General features: G+C 42.9%; 1 protein-coding gene across 5 annotated transcripts in view; it reads right to left on the bottom strand.

Annotated features, from left to right (window-relative positions):
• Nucleotides 1–14032, bottom strand: part of LOC135259931 (Kv channel-interacting protein 4) — a 162006-nt gene extending 147974 nt beyond the window's left edge. Inside the window, exons 1-3 of one of the 5 annotated variants that reach the window (XM_064344879.1) lie at nucleotides 13556–14032; nucleotides 11889–12333; nucleotides 11148–11340 (exon numbers count right to left, since the gene is read on the bottom strand). In XM_064344879.1, coding sequence (XP_064200949.1) covers nucleotides 11148–11295 — 148 coding nt within the window. In that variant the 5' untranslated portion in view covers nucleotides 11296–11340; nucleotides 11889–12333; nucleotides 13556–14032. Of the gene's footprint in view, nucleotides 1–9147; nucleotides 9319–11147; nucleotides 11341–11888; nucleotides 12334–13555 lie in introns of those variants that run through there. The other 4 variants (XM_064344878.1, XM_064344880.1, XM_064344884.1 and 1 more) reach the window with 4 other exon arrangements.
• Between the last annotated feature and the right edge of the window lie 8126 nt (nucleotides 14033–22158).

Here is a 22158-nt window from a genome sequence, read left to right as displayed (position 1 = left end):
GGATCCTCACGACGCAACAGCAAACAGTTTTTCGCGTCTCCTCGGCTAAAAAAATTTATTCAATTAACAATTATGTCGATAAGACGAGGAGAAGGAAGGGTAAGGGCGCGAGCAGGCTGATGTCTGCCGTCTGGCCCGAGCACAGCGTCTCGTTTCCAAGATCAATTTTTTTTTTTTCCCCGAGCCTACTTCCGTGCACAAAGCACCAAACGGAATTTGTGGTCCCAGAAGGAGTATTTTCCAATCGCGCAGGCCTATATATCTCTTAGATCGTTTAACAGATGGAGCCATACAGCCCAGTGATGGGTGGGTGTGTCGGCTTACAGTTGTATGGTATTGCAGTAGCCCTACCGACTGGTGAAGGCAGGCCGTTGAAGAGACCTAATTTATTACAGCCCCAGACAGGTCCTGGGACAGGTAATTAGCACCGTGTTAGGGAGCCCACCGTTCCTCACAGTCCCGGCTCGCAGACATTTCTCAAACCCGGACTCGTCCGTTCCCTCAAAGTGGTCGCATTACGTTTCATTAAGCGACGCGTTCGTGAACCTCGATAGGGACGAAAGCCATTTGCCAAAACAAATGATATGCAAATGCCCCTGGAAGCAGTCTTTCTTTCTAAACAAAGATAAGGCCTACGTGGCTTCTTAAAAGACGAGACCGAATGTTCCAGGCTCCGTGGCATTGGTTAGGGCTGAAAAATTGAGCAATCTGCGAAGGTAAAAGCAAAGTGAGGCCTCAGCCTTGTCTTGGGAATACTAATTAGCCCAATTTGCATTCCTGGTGCTTAATGACACGGGGAAAAGTCACAGATATGTCTATATTTACCCTGACACCGCTATATATTTCAGGTGACTAAAATCTACCCCGGTGATTCATTAGTACAAGCTTCTCGGAAATGACCTTGAAACTCATGTGCGGAGTGCTACTGGTGAACTCTAGTTTACTGCAGGAATGGAAATGTGGCAGAAATCATTCTGCACGTGTCTGACAACATTATTTGGCGGACCAAAGCAACGTACAAGAAGTACATACCAAAGGTCAGTGGTACAACTGCAAAACACAGGTCCCATAAGGTAGAATACTCATTATGTAAGTTATCCATAGCCGTGAACACGTTAAGTCCAGGTCACACAGTAAGCATAAGATCCACAGGGACCCTCAGCAGGGACCCTCAGCAGGGACCCTCAGCAGGGACCCTCAGCAGGGACCCTCAGCAGAGGGAAAGATTCAGGCTTACAGGCACAACATGTTTCAGTCAAAACAGATCTACACTCCCTTTTCAGCAGTTTATGATAGTGTCTAATCTTGCCTATTGGTTGTTCTCCTCACACCTCCTCCAACAACTCCCCCCTCCCCCCCCCCAATTATATGTTAGTCAACATTATCACCTACAGTCATCCCTGTCAACACAATGCATTAATGCCATTTCAGGGCTGTACAGTGATCCCATTTTAGAAGCATTTTCTCCTGAAAAGTGACGCGTGCTAACTGGAAGAATAACTTGGGACCGCATTGTATTAATTGGAATGCATTAGTGAGTTCCTAAATCTTACAACTTTTCACACATGCTCCTAGGAAAAAAATGTTAGGGTAGAGCCCTGTATTTGTAACTGGTGTGAACAGACATACTGAAATTACTTTAACGTGTAATTAAAGCCAAGTTACTCTAAATCATCTTTGAGAAAGCTACCAATCTGTGGCCATGCAACACATTAAAAATAAGGACATCCTAGCAGACAAAAAAAAAAAAAATTGTGGTTGGTGCCATTTAAAAATGGGGCTGCTGGTGGGGCTGTGTCTTTTTTATTTTTTTTTTTGGCTTCAGTTTCTAAAACCTTTATGAATAATTCAGGCAATCCGGAGTCAGAACCTCGCTGCTGATTACCCCTGAACCCGAGCGAAATGGCGCTACTTTCACAAATGAGCACCACCAGGGGCCCTTGCAGTCGCCTGGGCCGGGGGAGAGGCCCCCTGCACGCAGACGATAAACTCCACCACGCGAACACACAGCTCTCTATCAAAGCACGGAGTGGACGTGGACGGAGTGTAGCACAGTGGGTAAGGAACTGGGCTTGTAACCGAAAGGTCGCAGGTTCGATTCCCGGGTAGGACACTGCCGTTGTACCCTTGAGCGAGGTACTTAACCGAAATTGCTTCAGTATATATCCAGCTGTATAAATGGTTACAGTGTAAAAAAAAGGTCGTGTAAGTTGCTCTGGATAAGAGCGTCTGCTAAATGCCTGCAATGTAATGCAATGTAAAGCAGCGCTTAAAGGCCTTGCATCCTTAAACACTGACATCAGTGCAATTCAGCTGAAAATGATAGATGATGCTCTCTGTAGTAAATGTTGCAGTGGTAAAAGAAGCATACGTTTTTAATAGTGCATTTCCAGCCATTCAGTGTGTATAATCACTACGGGCTATTCGCTGGACTGAATCCGCATGCAAAATGAGGGACATCCAGATCACATTACATAGCACAAATGCTATAGGTCAAGGAAACCACCTACCAGGCCAATGAGAAGTCGTTTTAAAAATACCTTCCTTAAAACATTAAAATTAGAATACCCTCACTGAGGCTACTCTTCCGAACCAACTTAACTCTTTTTAGGTAGAAACAAATGGACTCTTCTGCTGCATTATATATTTCTGACGTGATTACATAACCTATTACATGAAACACTGAAACATACAAATCTGTTCTCATTTAAAACCACTCTATTAATGGGATCTTTTTTTAAACACCTAGCCATTAAAAATGGAATTACTTCAGATGATCTCAAATCAGAACTTAAGATTTTGGGCCATACATTTTAAATATGAACCATTGAAAATCAAACTATTTGTAAACTTTTGTTTTTAAGTCGAGTTGCTTCTCGCCCACCAACATCCATCTGACTACTTTCTGCAGTAGCAACTGTCCGAGAATCTCCACAGCTTTGCAACAGCAGGGCATAATCACATCTCATAGCAGACAAAATACACTAGAAAACATGAATCATTATCTTAGACACAAGACACGGGCGGCAGCCAAGCCTCAGGTGGCTTGCATTCTGCTACCAGGCTGCCGTTTCTGTGTATCGTCTGCACAAACTTGAAAAATACCATCTGTCCCGCGACTCAGTGGGGCAAAGGTGCAATGCAGAACACTACACACTTGTAATAATAAATCACGATCCGATTAGGAAGCAATAAACGGCAACAGCTGAACGTACTTCCACGACTCATGAATCTTCATATTGCACATGAAGAGCAACACACTTCAGCGACGTTACCGAAGAACTAAGACTTTTTCCCAAACTGGAATTAAATGCGCCTGTTAGTTACACAAACTCCAGTAAGATGGGAGAAAAAAAAAAAACCTATAACAGAAAGGTCAGAGAACCAAAACTGAATGAATTCTTAATATCCCGTTCGATTCAGTCTAATCCTGGAAATGCAGCAGAAAACGTGTTGGGATTTTACCCATCTCCCCGTGCAACCTTTCCCACTTGCGTTTGCCCTGGGGAGGGAGGGGGGGTGGGGGGGCGTGACATGAGCACACAGTACACGCTGATTTCAAAAGTAGAGAGGGTACAGCTTCCATCATCCTCCCAGACACTGCAGTGGTGTCACTACGTCAGTAAGCATACACCAGTACGGGCAATGCGTTCTTTCTACGCTAGGCAAATTCACTGGCACATTAATGATGTTATTTCAAAAAATAAAAAATCATGTTAAGGACCGTGTCTTGATGGTTTCTTCGACCAATTATCACAAGTGTCCGGTCTGTCAAAGTCACACTTATTAATGTTACATGAAGAACAGCTGAACAGCGAGAACATGAAATATTCAGCAGTGTCGAGCGATGCGAGCCGAGCTGCAAGAACCCATTTGCATCTCCTGGTGTAAAACTGGCAGGTTTTGTGATAACTCCAGGCTTAACAGCTCGGTTAATATTAATAGAAAACACCCTGAGCTCCCTACACGTTTCTATCACAGCATGCTTACAGGCTACAGCTATTATTAACAGCTCTCTGCTGCCATCTGCTGGCAAACACTGGAACAGCATTACAACAGGAAGGGGTCTTATTATCCTAAGATGAACTACAATGGTCTATTTAGTAGATGGGTCCCTAGTCAGCTGTTGGAATCAAAAAGGAATCGGAACAAGAAAGTGGCTTTGCATGAAATAGGTCCTCCATTCATTATATAAATACAGCTACAGAGACTGAAGGGAAGCTAATTATCATTTAAAATGTCTATATGACCATGCCTGCGAGCCTGTTTAAAGTTGACAAATTACAGCCTAATAGGGACACAGATAGCAGTGACAAGCCTAGAACTGGGCAGATTTGTGAAGGCAGACTGAGGTTTTACTCCAAACACAGAGAGCTATGTAAGAATATTCTGCATACAAGCTTGTTCCGAAAATATCTTTAAATTAGAACATAATGGAAGGAAGGAAAGAAATACAAAGAACCCTGTGTGTGGATTAGTGTTGAATTTCAAACCGTTTCAAGAAAATGTCTGCATTATCTTCTAAGATTACAGACACACATCATAAGTGAAAGGACAGTATACATACATGTACATGCATACAGTATATGCATTCATACATACAGTACTGGCACAAATTATGAAAACATTGTGCTTAAAGAGATTTAGTGCATTTAAAACTTTTATCTGTGCCCTTTCTTCTGGCTCCCCCTTCTGGCCATATCAGATATGACAGGCTTCGACTCAGTGTTCTAACAGTTCATCACCTTTACTCCATTAAGCAAAATGCATTAAAAATGATAGTTTCATAAGGAGTGATCAGATTAAATAATCAAATATGACGTCTCAAACAGTCAGGTGTCTGCAGTGATGTTGCATGTGTAACACAGGGATTAGCAAAAGAATTTGTCATTGAAGTGGGACAAACTCCTTCAAACCCTTAAAGCCCAAGGTCCATGAAATTAGATGCCTGCACCGAACAAAAACACTGAACAAGTCATTGATTCAAGGTGCAGCACTATAACCCGAATATCATTGTGAAGCTCAAACTTTTCACACTTTGAAGAAAAATTAAAATCCTAATGCTTACCTAATGATTGAATGTTCGAACGTTCAAATAGTTGTGGCCAGCCCGAGTGGCGCTATAGGCTTTCTGAACTGAAACCTTGCATGCGCACAGTGGCCATCCTGATCATAAAGCAGCTTAGACCAGGAGCGGTGGTCTAGGATCAGGTTTCCCCCAGTCAATATTCTAACCCTATTCATTATGGGCCAAAATGCTAAAACTGAACCAGGGTCAGACCGCTAACACAGACTTTATGAATATAGGACCAATGGATCTCTCCAGAAAAATATTCCTCTCTCAATGAGGCTTCCTGGTTAAATAAATGATAAATACACATCAACAAAATGGAAGGTCAGAACTTGTACAACTGCAGATCACTTGCGAGTCCCGGTACATGCAAGGACATCCCTCACAAATCGGCCCCCAGCCAAAACCACCACCCCCCCCCCACCCCACCAAATCAATGCCCAATGCACAACCTGAGCCTGAAGCTGGTTCAGGAAAACATTTTTCAGCAGCCGATTCGAAGCTTTTCAAAAACATTCAATCTCCTCACAACAGAGGACAGAAGGGGGGGGGGGCTCCTCAGGCATGAAATATTCAGGGCTCGGTGTGCCTTACAGGCGAAAACAAGGCAGAGCTTTCGTCAAGCTCACAGCCGTCGCATCTGAAGTCGCCCATGCTTTTCTTCCCACCACCTTGCTTACACAATGGTCGTGTTTAAAGTTTGATGGCGATAGAACTTTGTCCTTTGCGAGGCTTTTTACAACCAGAGCCCTAGCGGTGCAGGCATAAGCCAAAATGTGCGTGTGCTCCAAGGCAAAGCAATCAGCAGGGAACAGACTCCTGCACCCGTTCACGTTTACCGCCCCAATTAACAGCATGGTTTCCAGAGACAGAGGCAAGGAAAGGGGCCTCATTGGCCACCGTGAAGTCATGTGCACAGTCATGTGACCTCATGTTCTGTCTGCTCCCATGATGCCCGTCAAGACGCCCAGAGATCTGTGGCCCCAAAAGGAGGGTACGGTTCAAATATTAGCCAGGACGTCCTGTAGCACTTGGGTGACTAACTTACCAAATAACGTAGGATCAACTGCACGCCACTAACATAATTAATTTGTTGTTGGTACAACTCCGTCTGCTACAACTGCTGCATAATAGTAAATCTGGTCACCGTAGTGTAGGGGTGAGAAACTCCGGTCCTGTAGGGATGGGGGGGTGTGTATGCTGGAGTTTGTTTCACCAATCCAATGACTTATCAAGGAATGTAGCTTAAATGTCAAAAGGCGTAGAAATGCCAGGGCTAATTGAATAATTAAGGCCAGGCGGTGACATGAAAACCAAAAAGATGCGGCACTCGATGCCCACCTCTGCCTTGGCGCGAGTGGCTTCAGTGCGTCCCACATTCAGGGACTGCGGGTAGCTGCAGGACAGGGTGCCTTTATAAACACCTGGCATTGAGAAAGCTCATTATCTTAAAACAGAGAGAGACAGGGCCAAAAATAGGACCGTTTACTTAGAGAGTAAATTGGATAGACCGAAGCATCTCCAGGTCCGTTTATTTGGGGAGGGGGGTGGGGGGGCGGGGGGCTGCGGAGGCCCAGCTGTCTGCCGCTGTTCCATGATTAGCGACGAGGACCGACACCTCCCAGAACAGAGGCGTAATAAACCCCCCCCCCAAAAAAAAAAACCTGGTGATTGACTCTCCTGTAAACACAGCCTGGCACATCACAGCCGGCACCCGCCACACCGCGCATCCACCACACCGCGCGTCTGCCACACACAAACACAGATAACGAAAACATTTCATGGAGATGCACCAACCGCCGCGCCTGACGCCCCATTCAAACGGGGGGGGGGGTCGAAAGCAAGGAGTTATGAGAGAAGAAATATCTGCAGAGGAAAAGAAATGTGCTATTACAGATGTGTGAGGTGAAGTTTAAGTAATGCAGTGTGGCTCATGATATTGTTTCCTCATCTTTCATTGCACAGGGTCATTTCTTATTCTCATGGAACCACAATACCAGGGAAGTGTATAAATCCATGCAACTGCATTAAAAAATCCGGAATTTTTAAAAAAAAAAAAAACAATAATTATTTAATTTGATACACAAGTGTATAGCCTTTGTGTTAAAATTAGTTAAACTGCTTTCAAAGTTTTCAAATTTAAGGTATTAAATTTCAGCTGAAACTAACGTTTTAAGTTGTTCAGTTGAGTTCTGTACAGTATATTGCTGAGAGATGGAGGATCACAGGTGGAGGGAGTCGTAAGTCATTAACTTAGAGGCCGATACTGTGCTGTAGCATTTCATGCGCCACAGTGAAGGTCCCGTGAAGCGAGACTGATTTTATTTCTCTGGGAAGGCTCTGAAGGTCACGCCCCATAGAGCCCCACGCGTGAGCGCTCATGAGCAGCACCTGGGGGCTGCTGGGAGGCTGACCCCGCTAAAGCGCTGGTTCTTAAAGCAAGTCAGAAATGCTTTTTGTTATGTAGAACCAAATTAGAAGTTTAGTGCCTTTCAGGGACCCGTCAATAATACATATACTAGAATAGCCTAGTGGACCAGGGCCCCTTTTCAGGACCATTTCGGGTCCTGAGCCATACTTTAAGAAAGACGGTACTGAGGTGGATGGGCCCAATGGTCCGGTACAGAAATCAAACCACTTTAGGTGAGACTGGGCCACAAACCTGTGCGGTAGGGCAGAATTGGCTGGTGATGCTTGGGGAGTAAGGTTTTAGTCAAGTTTTGTTGCTCACCAGCGACTCCCACTGGTCAACCTGGTGCACACGGTCTTCCCGTGCAAGCTGCTCGGACAATCTGTGTGAGCTTAACTGGGGGACAGAAAAAAAAGCTTGATATCACGCGTTTCAGAGGAGAGCACAGCCCTCCAGGACTTTGAGATCCCCTACACTAATCCAAATGCCATTTAAAAAAAAAAAAAACTGCCTCCATGCTGCCACAGTTGAACACGATCCAATAACTGTCCCCCTACAGCTTTCAAATACGGCATTTCCCCGAGACAAAAGCCAGACTCTGAACGCTGACATTTACACCGCGATGCTACCTGTGGTGCAAAAATGGCCAAAGAGGGGGCTTTTATATTCCTCAGCTTCACCTTCCCCTTTCTTTACCCAAAGCCCTCCTGAGTGCACTCATGAGTTCAGACGTTCCGGAACATTCTACAGAAATCAGGCGCAGAACATTCCGGAAAACGGTTACACTGCATTATTTTGCAAATACCGTAAGAGGTCCCTCTGCAAATGGCAATAAATGTATCACAGAATTGCATTTTTAAATTATACCGCAATATCCGGGAGGCAATAATATGTATATTTTCCTAAATATATTGCGAAGAGTTGCGGTATCCTGATTTGATTCCAGTAAATTCCAGTCAGTATTTTTCCACTTCTGTGAGTGCAGTAAGAGTTGCAGAGACACAAGTGTGTCAAGGTTGATTCTGTGATTTCTTTAAAAAAAAAAAAAAAAAAAAAAACGCAGAAATGCTCAAGATGGGTCAGGGTAGATTTATGCCTTGACCTACTAAGGATGGGTATGGCCCAGCACTGAATCCATCCCGCTGCTCTGAACCGCCAAAGCCAAAATCTGCCACTGCCAACTAAACATATCGCAAAGCCCAAAAAAAAAAATAAAAAAAATAAAAAAAAACATTTGAATATTAACATTTTTCTAGAGCCAATAATATTATCCAAGAAAATGAATAAAAAGGAAATATTCAAACCTAATTATAAAGAATCAATGTCATTAAAACACCAAGGAACTGTTCACAACATGCATTTTCACTTTAATGTAGGCCTCACCCATTTAATCGCACATCACTTTAACTTGGACAGAAATTCAAAGCTGTCCCTTCTGCATGCATAATCCCTGGACAGAATTTGGTGACCTCCTGGGTTAAAACTGGGACACTGAGATAAATCTGTTCAGATGAAGTTAGTTCCACACGCATCTGTTTCCACTGACATATGCATGTATTCCTGTGCCTTTTTAAGCACTCAAAACTCTTACAAGGATCTTGCTGTATCCCTCTTAACGCTGTTGATTTGTAAACAAGTGCAAATTTTATGTAGAGAATTAACTCACCCAGCATCTACCGGAGGGAAAGCTGAATGTCCTAAATGGGTCGTGAAATTTTCATGGCCTTTCTTTCATCGGTGCGTCTTGGGCTTTAGGGCAGTGGTGCCCAATCATGTGCCATGGAGGCCTGAGAGTACGCATTCCAACCAATCACTGCACCTGCTGATCCAACCAATTAACGCACCTTCAACCAGAGAACAGGGAACTAATCAGTGGAATCAGCAGGTGAAGTGATTGGCTGGAACTCTCAGCACACTCTCAGCCGTCCGTAGCACATGCACTGTTTTTGGGGTCAGGCACTCATAGGCCAGCCTTAAAATGCACTAAGATCCATTATGAGGGGTAATGGGGCACTTTAAACGGGTGATAAAAGCACAGTTCCTCCTCCCCTCCTACAAGATGAGGTATTTCTCACAGCCTAAAAATCACAAACAGTTCAGTATTATCCACACCCTGTCTTCAGCAATGGGTAAGACTAAGCAGATTTTAAACACTTATTCAGCAAGTTTAAATACTCTTCCGGAGTACAAATCGCCCAGGCGGTAGTTTGCACAGTTCTAGATTAAATGTGACAACCATTAGGGCCGATTAAAGTGCACAGAATTAGTTGCCGTTTTGTGCATTCCCAGAGCTATAAAAAAAAACAGCAAATAAGTCTGGAAATCGACTTTCCCTGAATGTAAGGATTAACAAAATGGAACAGTATTAACCGGGGGGGGGGGGGGGTGCACACTGCCAACCTTCCCAGGATGTGTCACAAAATCTCTTTAGAGCAAAGGCATCAGTAAAGGACACCTTATATGTTCATATCAACCACAGTTAGTCAGATATGACCAGTTGGACAACATATCATTTTATTGAGCATATGGTAAAAAATTATTTTTGTTATTTATGGGTATCTTTTACTAGAGGTATGAGTATCTATTCAATATGTACAGCACCAAAACCAATAATCCCTCTAAGAATCGGGAACAAAAGGTAATTTAGTACCACTTTCAGACCGACATGAAGATGGGCATAAATCTTTAATTTACTGCACGTTATAAATTTCCACACAAACCACTTTAAATTCAGAGAGGGAGGATCAATATCACATCAGGAATCCTTATGTTTGTGTCTGCTTCAGTCATTCTGGGAAACAAGCACTGCCAGAGCACACCACTGTAAATACATCATACGGCCGCTTTCAAATACAAGTAAACGTCTGAAGGGAACTGCAAATTCAAAACTAATAAGAAACAGATTTTTTTTCCCCACCTGATCAGACATCTCTACAACCTGTGCTACAGTGCTACACACTAGAATTAAAGCTAAATCATGACCTGTAAGGACGGAAGTGTGTCTCCCTTTCTTCTGCACCATATTTGCTTTCCACAAGCTGCCAAATCATGGCTCTAAACCTTCAACATGTACCGGAAATCCCCTGCGAAAACCCAATGTCCAATACATGGAGCTGGGTTTGGTCATTTAACTATAGGGAAAGGGCGAGAGATCCATGTACAGCATACATTATGTCCATTATAAGTCTTGGTGAGGTGCTAAGCCAGAAAATTATTTAGAAAAACGAATTATGCATTGGGTCTCTTGAGTCTTATGAGGAGGAGGGGATCTTGGTCCAATGCGCAAGAATAAAAAATAAAATAAAAAAGTTAGTTTAATTGGCCTGCCACTTTCCTACCCTTGGGATTGCAGATTTGGGCAAAAGATTTTTTCAGAAAGTTCATGACTATTGGCATAGGCAGCTCATCAAAATGAATCAGAGGGAGGAAAAGTGACTCATTATATGCCAAATGACTCAAATTTGGGTCACTTTGACTGAAAGGCACCCCAAACAAGACAAGACTGTGAGACTAAACTGTACGGAGGCCTTAATCCAGTGTTAACGCAGCTCTAACAGGGTTTGTGCGAGCTAAAACAACTCCAGAGCTGACGGTACACCGAACACTTTGTGGCGAATAGTGGGGAGAAAGCCCTTTTCCTGCTGTTTCCTGGGAGACGGCCGGTACCTTTAGTGCTGGGCGACGCCCAGGCTACGATGCGGTTCACCAGGCAGCAGCTGAGCAGAGCTTTCTTGGAGAGGCCGTGGCTCCTCCGAAACTGTTGCAAGTCCTCCCTCCATTTCCGAGTCCTCTTAACCGGCGTAGAGAGAGCCATCGGACTGAACCTGAGCACCTGTCAGTTTGGGTTCGACCGCCCTACCTACAGTGTGGGAAGGGGGGGGGATGCCAGTGTTTATACTTCAACCTGCAATAAATGAATGCAACAACTGCCACCAAAAAGCACCACACAAAAACGTGTTTTAATGCATTTAAGTAGCCATATCAAGTTTTCCATTTTTGTTTTCGGAGGAAGGCCTAATCACATTTTACAGGTAGTCTAATATATATTTCAATCTGCATAAAAGGATTATACGTTGCTCTGAAATCAACACGATACAATTAAATGTTCAGGGTTAACTCTGGTCAACATTTAATCACTTATGAACACGTATGAACTGTACATTGAAGTAACACTGAAAATGTAGCCGTACTATTGTTCCAGCCGTCGCTTTCACAGGACACAAGAACATGAAATTAAACAGACTACAGACCCACCTCCACTTTTCTTTAAACGGTTGAAACCGTCATATACACCTTATGCATCTGCTCCACATATCTGACCGCGCAGCTTGTCGTGACCAAAGGGTCACGCGGAGGGGGGGAAACCCCGAGATGAACATGAAAGTGACTTTCCATACGGAGACTTACCTTGTTTGCTCCGGCGAAACGTGAAATCCCCGGGGCTCTCACACGAGCGCCGTTACTTGTTGGCCGGATCAACAGAGCTTGAAGCTGCGCGCGAGATAGTTGGTAGTCCAGGAAACCCGCGCCAGAGCGTAAGGAGAGCTGCGAGATATTGCGCGCTTGTCCTTCACTGGGATTCGAGACTGCTGAAGGCGACAGCGGTAGAAACCAGCCACCTCCGCCTCACCGTGGGGGGATGCCTCTACATCATCAGCGAGCAGCAGCCTCCCGGATCACTGATGCAAGCCAATGAGTGCGCCTCCCCTTCCATTCATCTCAATGACTGGCTCAGGCAGGCGAATTCCCGTAGAGATGACATTCCTCAATTAGATCACCCCCCCCTACCTCCGGTTCAGATCATTGCAAGATGCACGGATAAATTCACTGAAGTGAAGAAGCAATATTTAGACTGCAGAGTACAAACATTCCGTTTCAGTTGTTGCATGTGTAGTCCTAGCAGATCTGTTTCACTTCCAAGGACAGACAAACAGTTATTATATTTTAATAATTACATAAACGTATAACAGATCTAATCACCAATCATCCCGTATATTATACGCTGGTACAGTTAAGTTTCTGTACCAAACTGTTCCACAATTTTCTATCGAGTAACTTCCTGAAAACGGACACGTGCGGGTGCGTGTACTAGCTGTAGGCTATGTTACGGGTCATATGCTGTACCATCCAATTTGGATCACTGTGGAACAACATAAATGACGAAAAGTATTGATAACAAGTAACAAGTATCATTGACTTGTTTGTATTTTTGTTGGAAACCATGTTTTCTAACTATGTTTGTTAGAAACTATTTATTTTTTCCAACTATGTTTGTTATGGACAATGTTTTCTTAACATGTTTGTTAGAAACCATGTTTGTTTTCTCAAGTTATACATCATTCATACATGTTGCGCAAACTTCCAGAAGCACCAGGTCCAATTCATAATAATGTCCCTAGAGATACGAACATAATAAATGAAAGGGTTCCTGACAATTGGAGCCAGAAATACTTCCAGTAATTCCAGCAAGGCCGCACCAGATGTGAAACTATGCAAACTTGTCCCCTGGCGACCGTGTTACATGCAAGATTCCCCACGGAAACACGGCTGCAGCTCGTTAGCCCAGGAGGTTGTTCTTCAAATAAGTTAATGCTAATATTGCACATTAATATTAACACGTCCACTGTTAAGCTTAATTTATCAAGCTTTATTTATTATGTACAACTTTAAAATGTTTAGTTAGCGCTTGTGAGATTCACACCCTATAGCTGCTAAACAGGCCTTTGGGATAGTTAAGCCACTCGGGTTCATCCAGTAAACTTCCGCCATTGTGGGTTCGACCCCCATTTCAAACATTTTAGTAAAAAAAAAAAAAAAATACCAACGAAGAGATGTTTCACACGGTTTAAAACGGCACCAGTAGCAGAATATGAATTGTTTAGCAAATTAATATATGGGTGGAAAATTAAATTAAAATCATTCAGCTGCGATTGAGAACAAGCTGTACATTTCAACCTTAATTGCAATGAGCATACGTGAGGCTAATGTAGCAATGTTACACTCATACTGTGGAATCTTATTCATCTTGACCATGTAAAAGCATAGCTGAAGCCATTAATTATACAGAAACCTACCTGTCAGATTAACGGTGCTCTTTTCATTTCAAGACATGGCAACCATAGTCTCCTTGGGGTACTTCAGGGGTATTTTTCTCCCCCACCACAGGATAGAGTGGTGAAAAGGGACCATTTAAAATATGCCCTGCTACTCCTGTTAAAAATAGCTATGCTTTAGCTCAGATAGCTTTCCAAATAATCAAGGGTGGAACCCAAACGCAGGTGTGATAGTGTTTTCTTAAAGCAATTGAAAATAGGATACTGCAACTTGAATTTCATTGCCTCCCATCCAAAACGTTTTAGTGCAGTACATTTTTACTGCAGAAAGCATGATTACCAATAATGTCTGGTGCATCAAGCCTTCTTTTTTTTAAATTATGAGTACACTAAACACTAAATTGGCAACACGTTGCACAGTCCAGTAGCCTAATGAAAGTAAAACTTGCCTATATGACATATACTATACATATTTCGACTGCAGCACTGTTTGAAAGAGCATGTATGCAGGTGCACCCAATTTTAAAGATGTTATCAAGACCATTGTTGGGTATTGGGGGGGGGGGAGGGGGGCTTGAGTTCATATGCTTTGTTTGCATATTATTATGTTTATGCTAACTGTATGACTGATTCATTGGTGAGTGTTTAGTACATTTATATGTGTACTGTGTACCCTAATGTGATATATGTGACTATGAAATGGATTCAATGTCATTATTCTGACCTCTGCCCCTTAGCAATGTGAGTTGGTACCTTCTGGGAGTGGCTTATAGTACTGGTGGCCAGTCATGTGCCATGGAGTTCTGAGAGTATGCAGGTTTTCATTCCAACCAATGACATTCACCAGCTGATTTCACTAATTAGTTCCCTAGTCTCTTGTTGAAAGTGTGTCAATCAGTGAAATCAGCTGGTGAACGTGATTGGTTGGAATGAAAACCAGCATACTCTGGGCCCTCCACGGTGCATAATTGGGCATCACTGGGTGGATTAACTGAGTATGTGGACTTTTTGACTGGAGAGGGGCGTGGTTGTCAAGAGTGATAATGGTGTAGCTGTGCAAGACAACTGAACTGAAGTGCTACTGTTTAATGCCAGATTTCTTTTGGGATTATTTTTGTCCTTTTGTTTTCTCTTCGCAAATATCTGTTACTGTTACATTCTACTCAGTATGCTTTAAACATGCTACTTCCCATCTAGCACATTATATTACCTCTATGGCCAGTCCAAGGTGTGTGTTCTAATGACCATTATGGCCAATTAGTCAATTTTAACATATAATCTACAGATTACAGAAGACTCCATATCAACACAAAATGTATCAGTTTCTGGACTAGTTTTGGAAGCATGTGTCCAAGAACAGATGGCTACCTTAACTGGTATCTTTGCAAATGTCTTATACATACTTTGGATTGAGACCCCTGGATGAGACACCAGGACAATTGCCACGATTCTTTCCAGAAAATATACAGAGCCAAGCGGAGAGGTTCTGCTACCCCTTTGAAAATTATTTGCAATTAATGGGTCAAGATCTCATTTGCAATGCTGAACAAGCTGTAAATTATGTGTGCACTTAGGTGCACCTTCAATTATGTAGCCAGCAAACTGAGCAAGCACAGAAGGTTATGGTGAATGTTTGCTCGCAGTCGCAGAGAATATTCTGTTATTCAGTTGGTGCATCTTGAAACTATTTTCTGTCCCCAGGAAACCATTGTCACTGTGTCTTATTATAAAGAGCACAAGTAATGAGACAGGCACGGTACTGCAAGGTCTTTTCAAGGGCTTTTTTGCCATTAGTGTAACATGTGGCTGAAGCAGGTATGGATTTTCTTTTTGGTTTGTCAAGCGACATATTTCCAATAAGGGACTGTGGGCAGAATGCAGCTTTGACTATGCTGTTCACAGTGTACCAGGATAATGTCAACTTCCCAGTGTGGACATGAAACCTGCTATTCAAGGACAACCAGGATAATGTCAGCTACCCAGTGTGGATATGAACCTGCTATTCAGGGAGAACCAGGATAATGTCAGCTACCCAGTGTGGATATGAACCTGCTATTCAGGGAGAACCAGGATAATGTCAGCTACCCAGTGTGGATATGAACCTGCTATTCAGGGAGAACCAGAATAATGTCAGCTACCCAGTGTGGATATGAAACCTGCTATTCAGGGACAACCAGGATAATGTCAGCTCCCTAGAGTGGATACGATCCTGCTATTCAGAATTGAACCAGGATAACTTCATATTTCATCGTAAAAATAATGAGCCGTGTGAATGTCGCATTCGCTCAGCTGTAAAAGCGCTCCGCGGCGTGTTGCTCATCGAATTCCGAGGCTTCTCCAGTCTCCTCTAAATCATATCAGGACGGAATGTGATGGACCGTGATCACGTGACACAGGGTCACGCAACGCTTGCTTTTATGCGTCCGCACATGGACAGTAATATATGGCTTCTGAATCGCACTGCAACAAGATCGGGATAGAATCGGTGAAAATGATTAGTTTGATTCACTGTGCAGGGAGGAAGTGGCAGACAGTGCTTTTAATACCCTTGCATAATATTACCTGACACTTTTCATTTATACAGATTTACTGCACTGTGTGAATCCTGGAGATTATGTCTGCTAGTTACAGTACATTTTAAGACTACTTTAATATCCGCACGTCTTTCTGCAGTTGCTGCAGTTTAACCAAAGGTTATACTTTTTGCCAGACAGTCTGTTTAAATTATGTTTGGAGAGATCAGGTATTCTTGCACTGAAGTGGACATTGGATCTTCTCATTTTGGTACAGTCACTGAATTCAGCTTGGCAGCTTCTTCAGTAAGTATAATATTTTCCAGTACAAATTCAACAAGAATATTGAATTAGACCTGCACCTTCATTCTTGCATAAAATTGCATTCAGAGAAAAATAGAGAAAAATCTATTTTTCAATTCACTTAACTTCAATGAATTAAATTGAATCCATTTTTAATGGTATCGCAAGCCGTAAATTTGTCTCTATGAATAATTTACAGGAAAAAAAAACGTAATAATTCAAAGATGTATACAAAGTTAATGAGTCTTAGGACAACAGTGAAGGAGCACAGCAGTATTGGGATGCCCGTTTTTCTCTGCAGTTCTGGAATGCCCAACCCTGCTCAAGCCACAAAGCTCATCACAACCTCCGTTGTCAATTCGGGAGGAGTGCAAACAAGCGTGTTCTGTCCTCCGAGGCGCGTGACATCAGCCTCCACTTCTGATCATGCCGCAGTTCGCAGGCCAGGCTCACACAGACACGAGTCTGAGGAAGACGCTTCTTGTGCAGCTCAACAGGCGAACTTGGCGGCATTCGATCAATCCACAAGGGGGTCCCTCGCGATCGTGAGCCATGCTATGCAAATTGTGCATCACCCTGCTGGGCCGTCAGCCACAGTCAACACTGGCAAGCAGCTCTGCCATTTTGATCAGATTGTGACTTACCACCAGCGGCACGGAAATTGCCTGTCTAACATAGAGGGGTGGAGGTTCCACCATATGCGTAGGTTTAGGGGGAGACAGCGTGACATGTCACCCTCGATATTTTCATACAAATTAATTGCTAGACGTGCTAATTTGGCAATGCGAGACTAGGTGGTCCAGCAGTGTGTCTCTCCCAAAGTTGAACTGAAACCTACGCCTACAGGCTCCACACATGAACTGGTTTGTGAGGAACCTGAGCTCTTGTGCAAAAGCGATGATCGTGCAAAAACCCCACACTTCTTAAATTACAGATCAGCATCGATTACCATTCAGCTTTCAGCCAGCGGTAAGCTTACAGAAATCCATTACGACAACATATATTTTACTTTTCGCAGTTAGCCTGTTTGAGCGATCTGCCACTGCTTTTACCAAAGCAGTGTACATGCAAGTACCATATACTGAGCTCTCAACATTAGCATATTACTCCAATTATCTGAAATCCCAACTCCAAAAACAAACTATGGATAAACAGTTTTAAGCCGGACAGTGAAACGCCTGATGGTGAAAAAAACGAAACAAGCGATGACACTAATAAGGTCACTGAATTATTCAGGCAATCTTTATGTATTTTTTTTCTTTCATGAATTTTTCAGAAGTTCCGTATTGTTCGCCAACAATGCACAGGGGGGTCTGGCCTTCAGGCAGGAACAGATTAACTCTCCGAGTCGCACCATCCCCAGTTAAACTCACCGCAGACCTCCCCATGAACAGCTCTGGAGCTCTCACTGCCTGCTACCGGCCTGTGGAAGCATGCAGAGGGAGCTTAACTGAGATTTACGGCCCAGCGTTTTCCCCCTCCCTCTTTATATGATGATATAATGCGCACGGCCAGGTAATTCGCCCATCAGTATTGCGCCTGGAGGCTCCTGGAAGCCTCTAGTAAATTATGCATTCAGGTGTGTCGTTACCCGGAAGCAGTGACCTCACTGCTCCTTCCTAAAATCACTGTGAATGGAGGGGGGGGGTGCACTTTGGGGGGGAGGACGCTGGTGAGAGATCCACGTCTTCCTCACATGCTTCTCCCTTGGGGGGGGACGGTCGTGTTATTAAGATGTTCTCGCCTACTTCTGGAAGAACAACGGTGTACAGTCACACTTTCCCTGAGCATCTCCTGAAGGACACAGAGAGCCACACAAATGACATGATGGGGTGAACCTATCAGGGAAGAGGGATAATATACATGATATATAATCATCAATAGTGTGTATTTTAGTGTCTATAATACGCAGAGTACGCTGTATCGGTTGTGAATTCATAATAATAATAACTTTATTTTTTTAGCATATTTTCATACAAGGATTGTAACCCAAAGTGATTCACATAGAAATAACATATAAATAAGTCATATAAAAGGGAGGCATGGCAAACCAGTAACAGAAACATAAAAGAGATTTTTTTAAATTATGGAATAAATAAATCTAAATAAAAGGAAAATAAACAGAAGTAATAACAGAAGACAAACAGACATTAAAATACGAAATGTATACTAAAACAAGAACAAAGTTAACTGAATATTCTACTCTGTGTGCGTTTCACCCATTTTCCAGAAAAAACAATGAAAAGATGATAAGAAGCTGATGGCAGTGGTTTGCTGATTAAATAAATTAAGCATGTCTACCTCATTCCGAGAAAATGTGCCAATTATGTCCACTCTGGCTGTGCCCGTTTGTTTTAATGGCTGTGGACAAACACAGACACAGACGTGACTTCAGGTGTGATGCGCCGAAAGTAAATTGGATATCGCTTCAGCCCAGTGCACCCATCTCAGCTCTGTGTCCCAAGGAGCAACTTAAGAGATGGGAAAAAAAATTATCTACATATCAACAGTCTCCGTCTATCAGTCCTCAGGTGTGTCGTTTCAGTTTCCAGAAACTTCCACGGTAGTCTGTTTGTGTTCAGTTAATATTTCGGTTATGAAATGAACCAGCTTCAGGAGACACAGAGGCCCAGGCCGGGTATTAAATGTATTTTTAGAAACAAGAGGCTGCGTTTTTCATAAACAGACTCTCCTGCACCCTCACCTCCAAAATTATATTGTAAAAGTGTTTGGTTTTCTTAACCCACAGCACAACAGAGAGTTTTAAGTTGTTGAAGCATTCAGGCCTGTTTGACGACACTGTCTTAAAAAAGTTCCGGGCACTAGGCATACTCTTTGCACCAGATGTGGACCTCCTCCACACCTGTCTCAAGTTTCTTAAAATTTCTTGTTGGGTCAACCACATGCAAACAGTGATGGTCTTGCCAGAAATAATTGGCAATCTGAAAGTTACTGTAAACGCAAATCCCAGTAATATTACCGTACCACAGCAGATTGTTAACCTGAACTGATTCAGTACATGTTCAGATGGATTCCCTCTATAGATGAAAATTAAGCTGTGTGAGTTCCCCTTGGGGAAATAAAGTGTGAGAAAAATGTACGTTTAACTTCACTAATGACCCATGTTCACGATCAATTATATTTCTACCATTCGTGAACTTATAAAGGCTTTGAGGTTTAAGCAACACAACAGTTGTGACACATTTTCCACAAATACAGTACATACATTTGCCCTTGACGGTATTGTTTCAGACCAGTCCTCTAAGAAAGTGCCAGGCCTAATTCTTACGCTCGCAGCCGACAGTTCGGTGCCGGCTTTGCTCTGGAAATCTGGTAAACGGACACCATATGGGCTGCTCCACAGTCGCCGCGCATCGCCCGCTAAAAATTAATCCGGTCAATCCGCCGTCTGCCTGCAGCTATTTTGAAAGGCTGTGACATCACTTCCTGCGCCTGACCTGCGCTCATTGTTCCCTGTTGTGGTCGGCAGGCTCCTCTCCGCGGGCGGCGGCAGCTGGGCCAGGCAGATGAGACGGAGAGCCCGGTATTTGGGCCAAGCCACGCTGTTCCTTCATTAACACTGCAACCTTGTTCTCCCGCTGAAGACAAAACTACTGCCTATTTATGTATTTGTTTTCTTTTGCTTATTTAATGTGATATAACTACTAAAAATAATTATTTTTATTTTTATTAAATTATAATATTTTGTACTTAAGCGCTTGGGGCTGTGGTGCCACAGTAGTTTTCATCCAAATTCTTTTTCTCTCACTCATTTTCCTGTTTTCCGTGTTAGCCATGCTTGTTTTATTGTGCCTTCCATCAGATGCGGAATACTGGTGAAATTAAGACTCAGCCCTGCTTAATAGGAATTCTATTACACAACTCAGCATTAAACATATAAATAGCGTATTAGTATGCAGAACAGTGCATTTTCTTTGTCCCCTTCTCATCTTTTCAACTGATTAATGAAGCAAAAATACTGAATGCAGTAGTATTATTATTACTACTACACATGCTGTAGTAAACTGCACTACATACATGTCCTCTCTCGTTCTCTCTCTCTCTTTCTTTGTCTCTATTTCTCTCATACACTCTTTCTCTCTTCTGCTCTCACCCCCTCTCTCTGTCTTGCTCTGTCTCTTGTGCTGTCACACTTTGTCTCGTGCTCTCTCTCTCTTTCTCTCGACCACAGGTCCTGAGGTAGTGGAAGGGGACATTTTGCAGTCTAATTTAGGCAAATTACTATATAATACAAAACAGAATTTCTGTCAACGACACAAAGTACCTCACAGTATGCCAGTCTGGGGAGATGTTTCACTATAATGGAAAAGAGTAAACTTCCCTATAATGTGGACAAATGGGAAATGGTCTGCATTTATATAACGCTTTTCCCAGCAACTATGGCTACACAAAGCGCTTTACAATGAATGCCTCTCATTCACACACACACATATACACATGCACACACACACACACACACACACTTACATGCCCACACACAAACCCACACTCACACACACACACCAAAGGCAAAAGGCAGCCATGCATGGCGCCAACCAGCTTATCAGAAGCAATTAAGGGTCAGGTGTCTTGCTCGAAGACACTTTGATCCTTTTTGCCCAGTGGTCCAGGGATCGAACCGGCAATGTGTTCGCCTGCCAGACAACCGCTCTATCCCCTGAGCCAAAGTCGCCCCAAATGACACACATCCAGGTAACTTGCTCAAGTATTAGCACCCAGATTTTGAATCTAAAGTGCAAACCTCAAGTTACGAGACTTGTTAAATACCAACCATAAAATATGTAGGTCTTCTGTGTGTTCACATCAATAAAAACAGATGGCAGAGCTTGCAGTCTAAATTCAGTGTTCATTTCAAAAATCAAACTGCCTCCACAATGTATGGAAACAATGCCGCATCCCAAGATTAATGCCACCCATGCATGGTATGTAAAAACATCTAAATAAGGTTCTTCTCGCATTTATTTGAACAGTTAAATATTACTGGGTTTTTGCATTGAAGTGCCTGTTACAAAACCCTAAGACTGAATTTTACATACCAAAGTAGGACATCACATGGACCCATTGGTTCAGCTATGGAGTACAGTATGCATGGTTTCCAAGACCCGATCAATGAATATTCTTAAGGCTGACTGGATAGCCCCAGATTCAGTATCGAAAAGGTGTCAGGTGACAATCTCTGTTCACTGTGTATTTTTCATTTCCCTGTCTCCACTGGATGTCAGTCTTGCACACCATAAACGTCTATTTTATTTCTCCAAGAAAAGCTGCCTATATCAGTTCTCTATATCAGCCACAGGCAAGGGGTCAACCCTAAATTTCATCCTGGTCTCATTCCGTCCCAGGCCCACACTATCCAAGAGGTTTTGTCCTATTCTGTTTACAGCAGCTTTCTCAAGGTCAAATACAATTTAATTAAATCAGACTGACATTTGCATGCCAGTACAAGCACTACTGCCTCAACAAGCATTGCAAGTACTGCATTCATGAAATCCAATTGTGCTTCAATGAAACTCATCTTGGAAAAACTATAATAATCTAAATGGCAAATAATACAGGTAATGCATAAATATTACTCATATAACTGAAATAATCAAGAATAAATGTCATTAGGCGATCGACTGAGTCCATTATAGTACTATGCTATTTTTACAACACGCAAAAATAGAATACATTTCCTCCTTCGTGGCCGTTAATTTATGGATCAATTTCACCAGGAGATATATATTTTAACTCATAGCCTACATTACAGTGATTTAGATTCAGAGTCATAAATAGTGGTCCAGGGCA

The sequence above is a fragment of the Anguilla rostrata genome, chromosome 7, assembly GCF_018555375.3.
Source record: "Anguilla rostrata isolate EN2019 chromosome 7, ASM1855537v3, whole genome shotgun sequence".
In the NCBI taxonomy this organism is placed as follows: Eukaryota; Metazoa; Chordata; class Actinopteri; order Anguilliformes; family Anguillidae; genus Anguilla; species Anguilla rostrata.
This window is presented reverse-complemented; position numbering and strand designations above follow the sequence as displayed.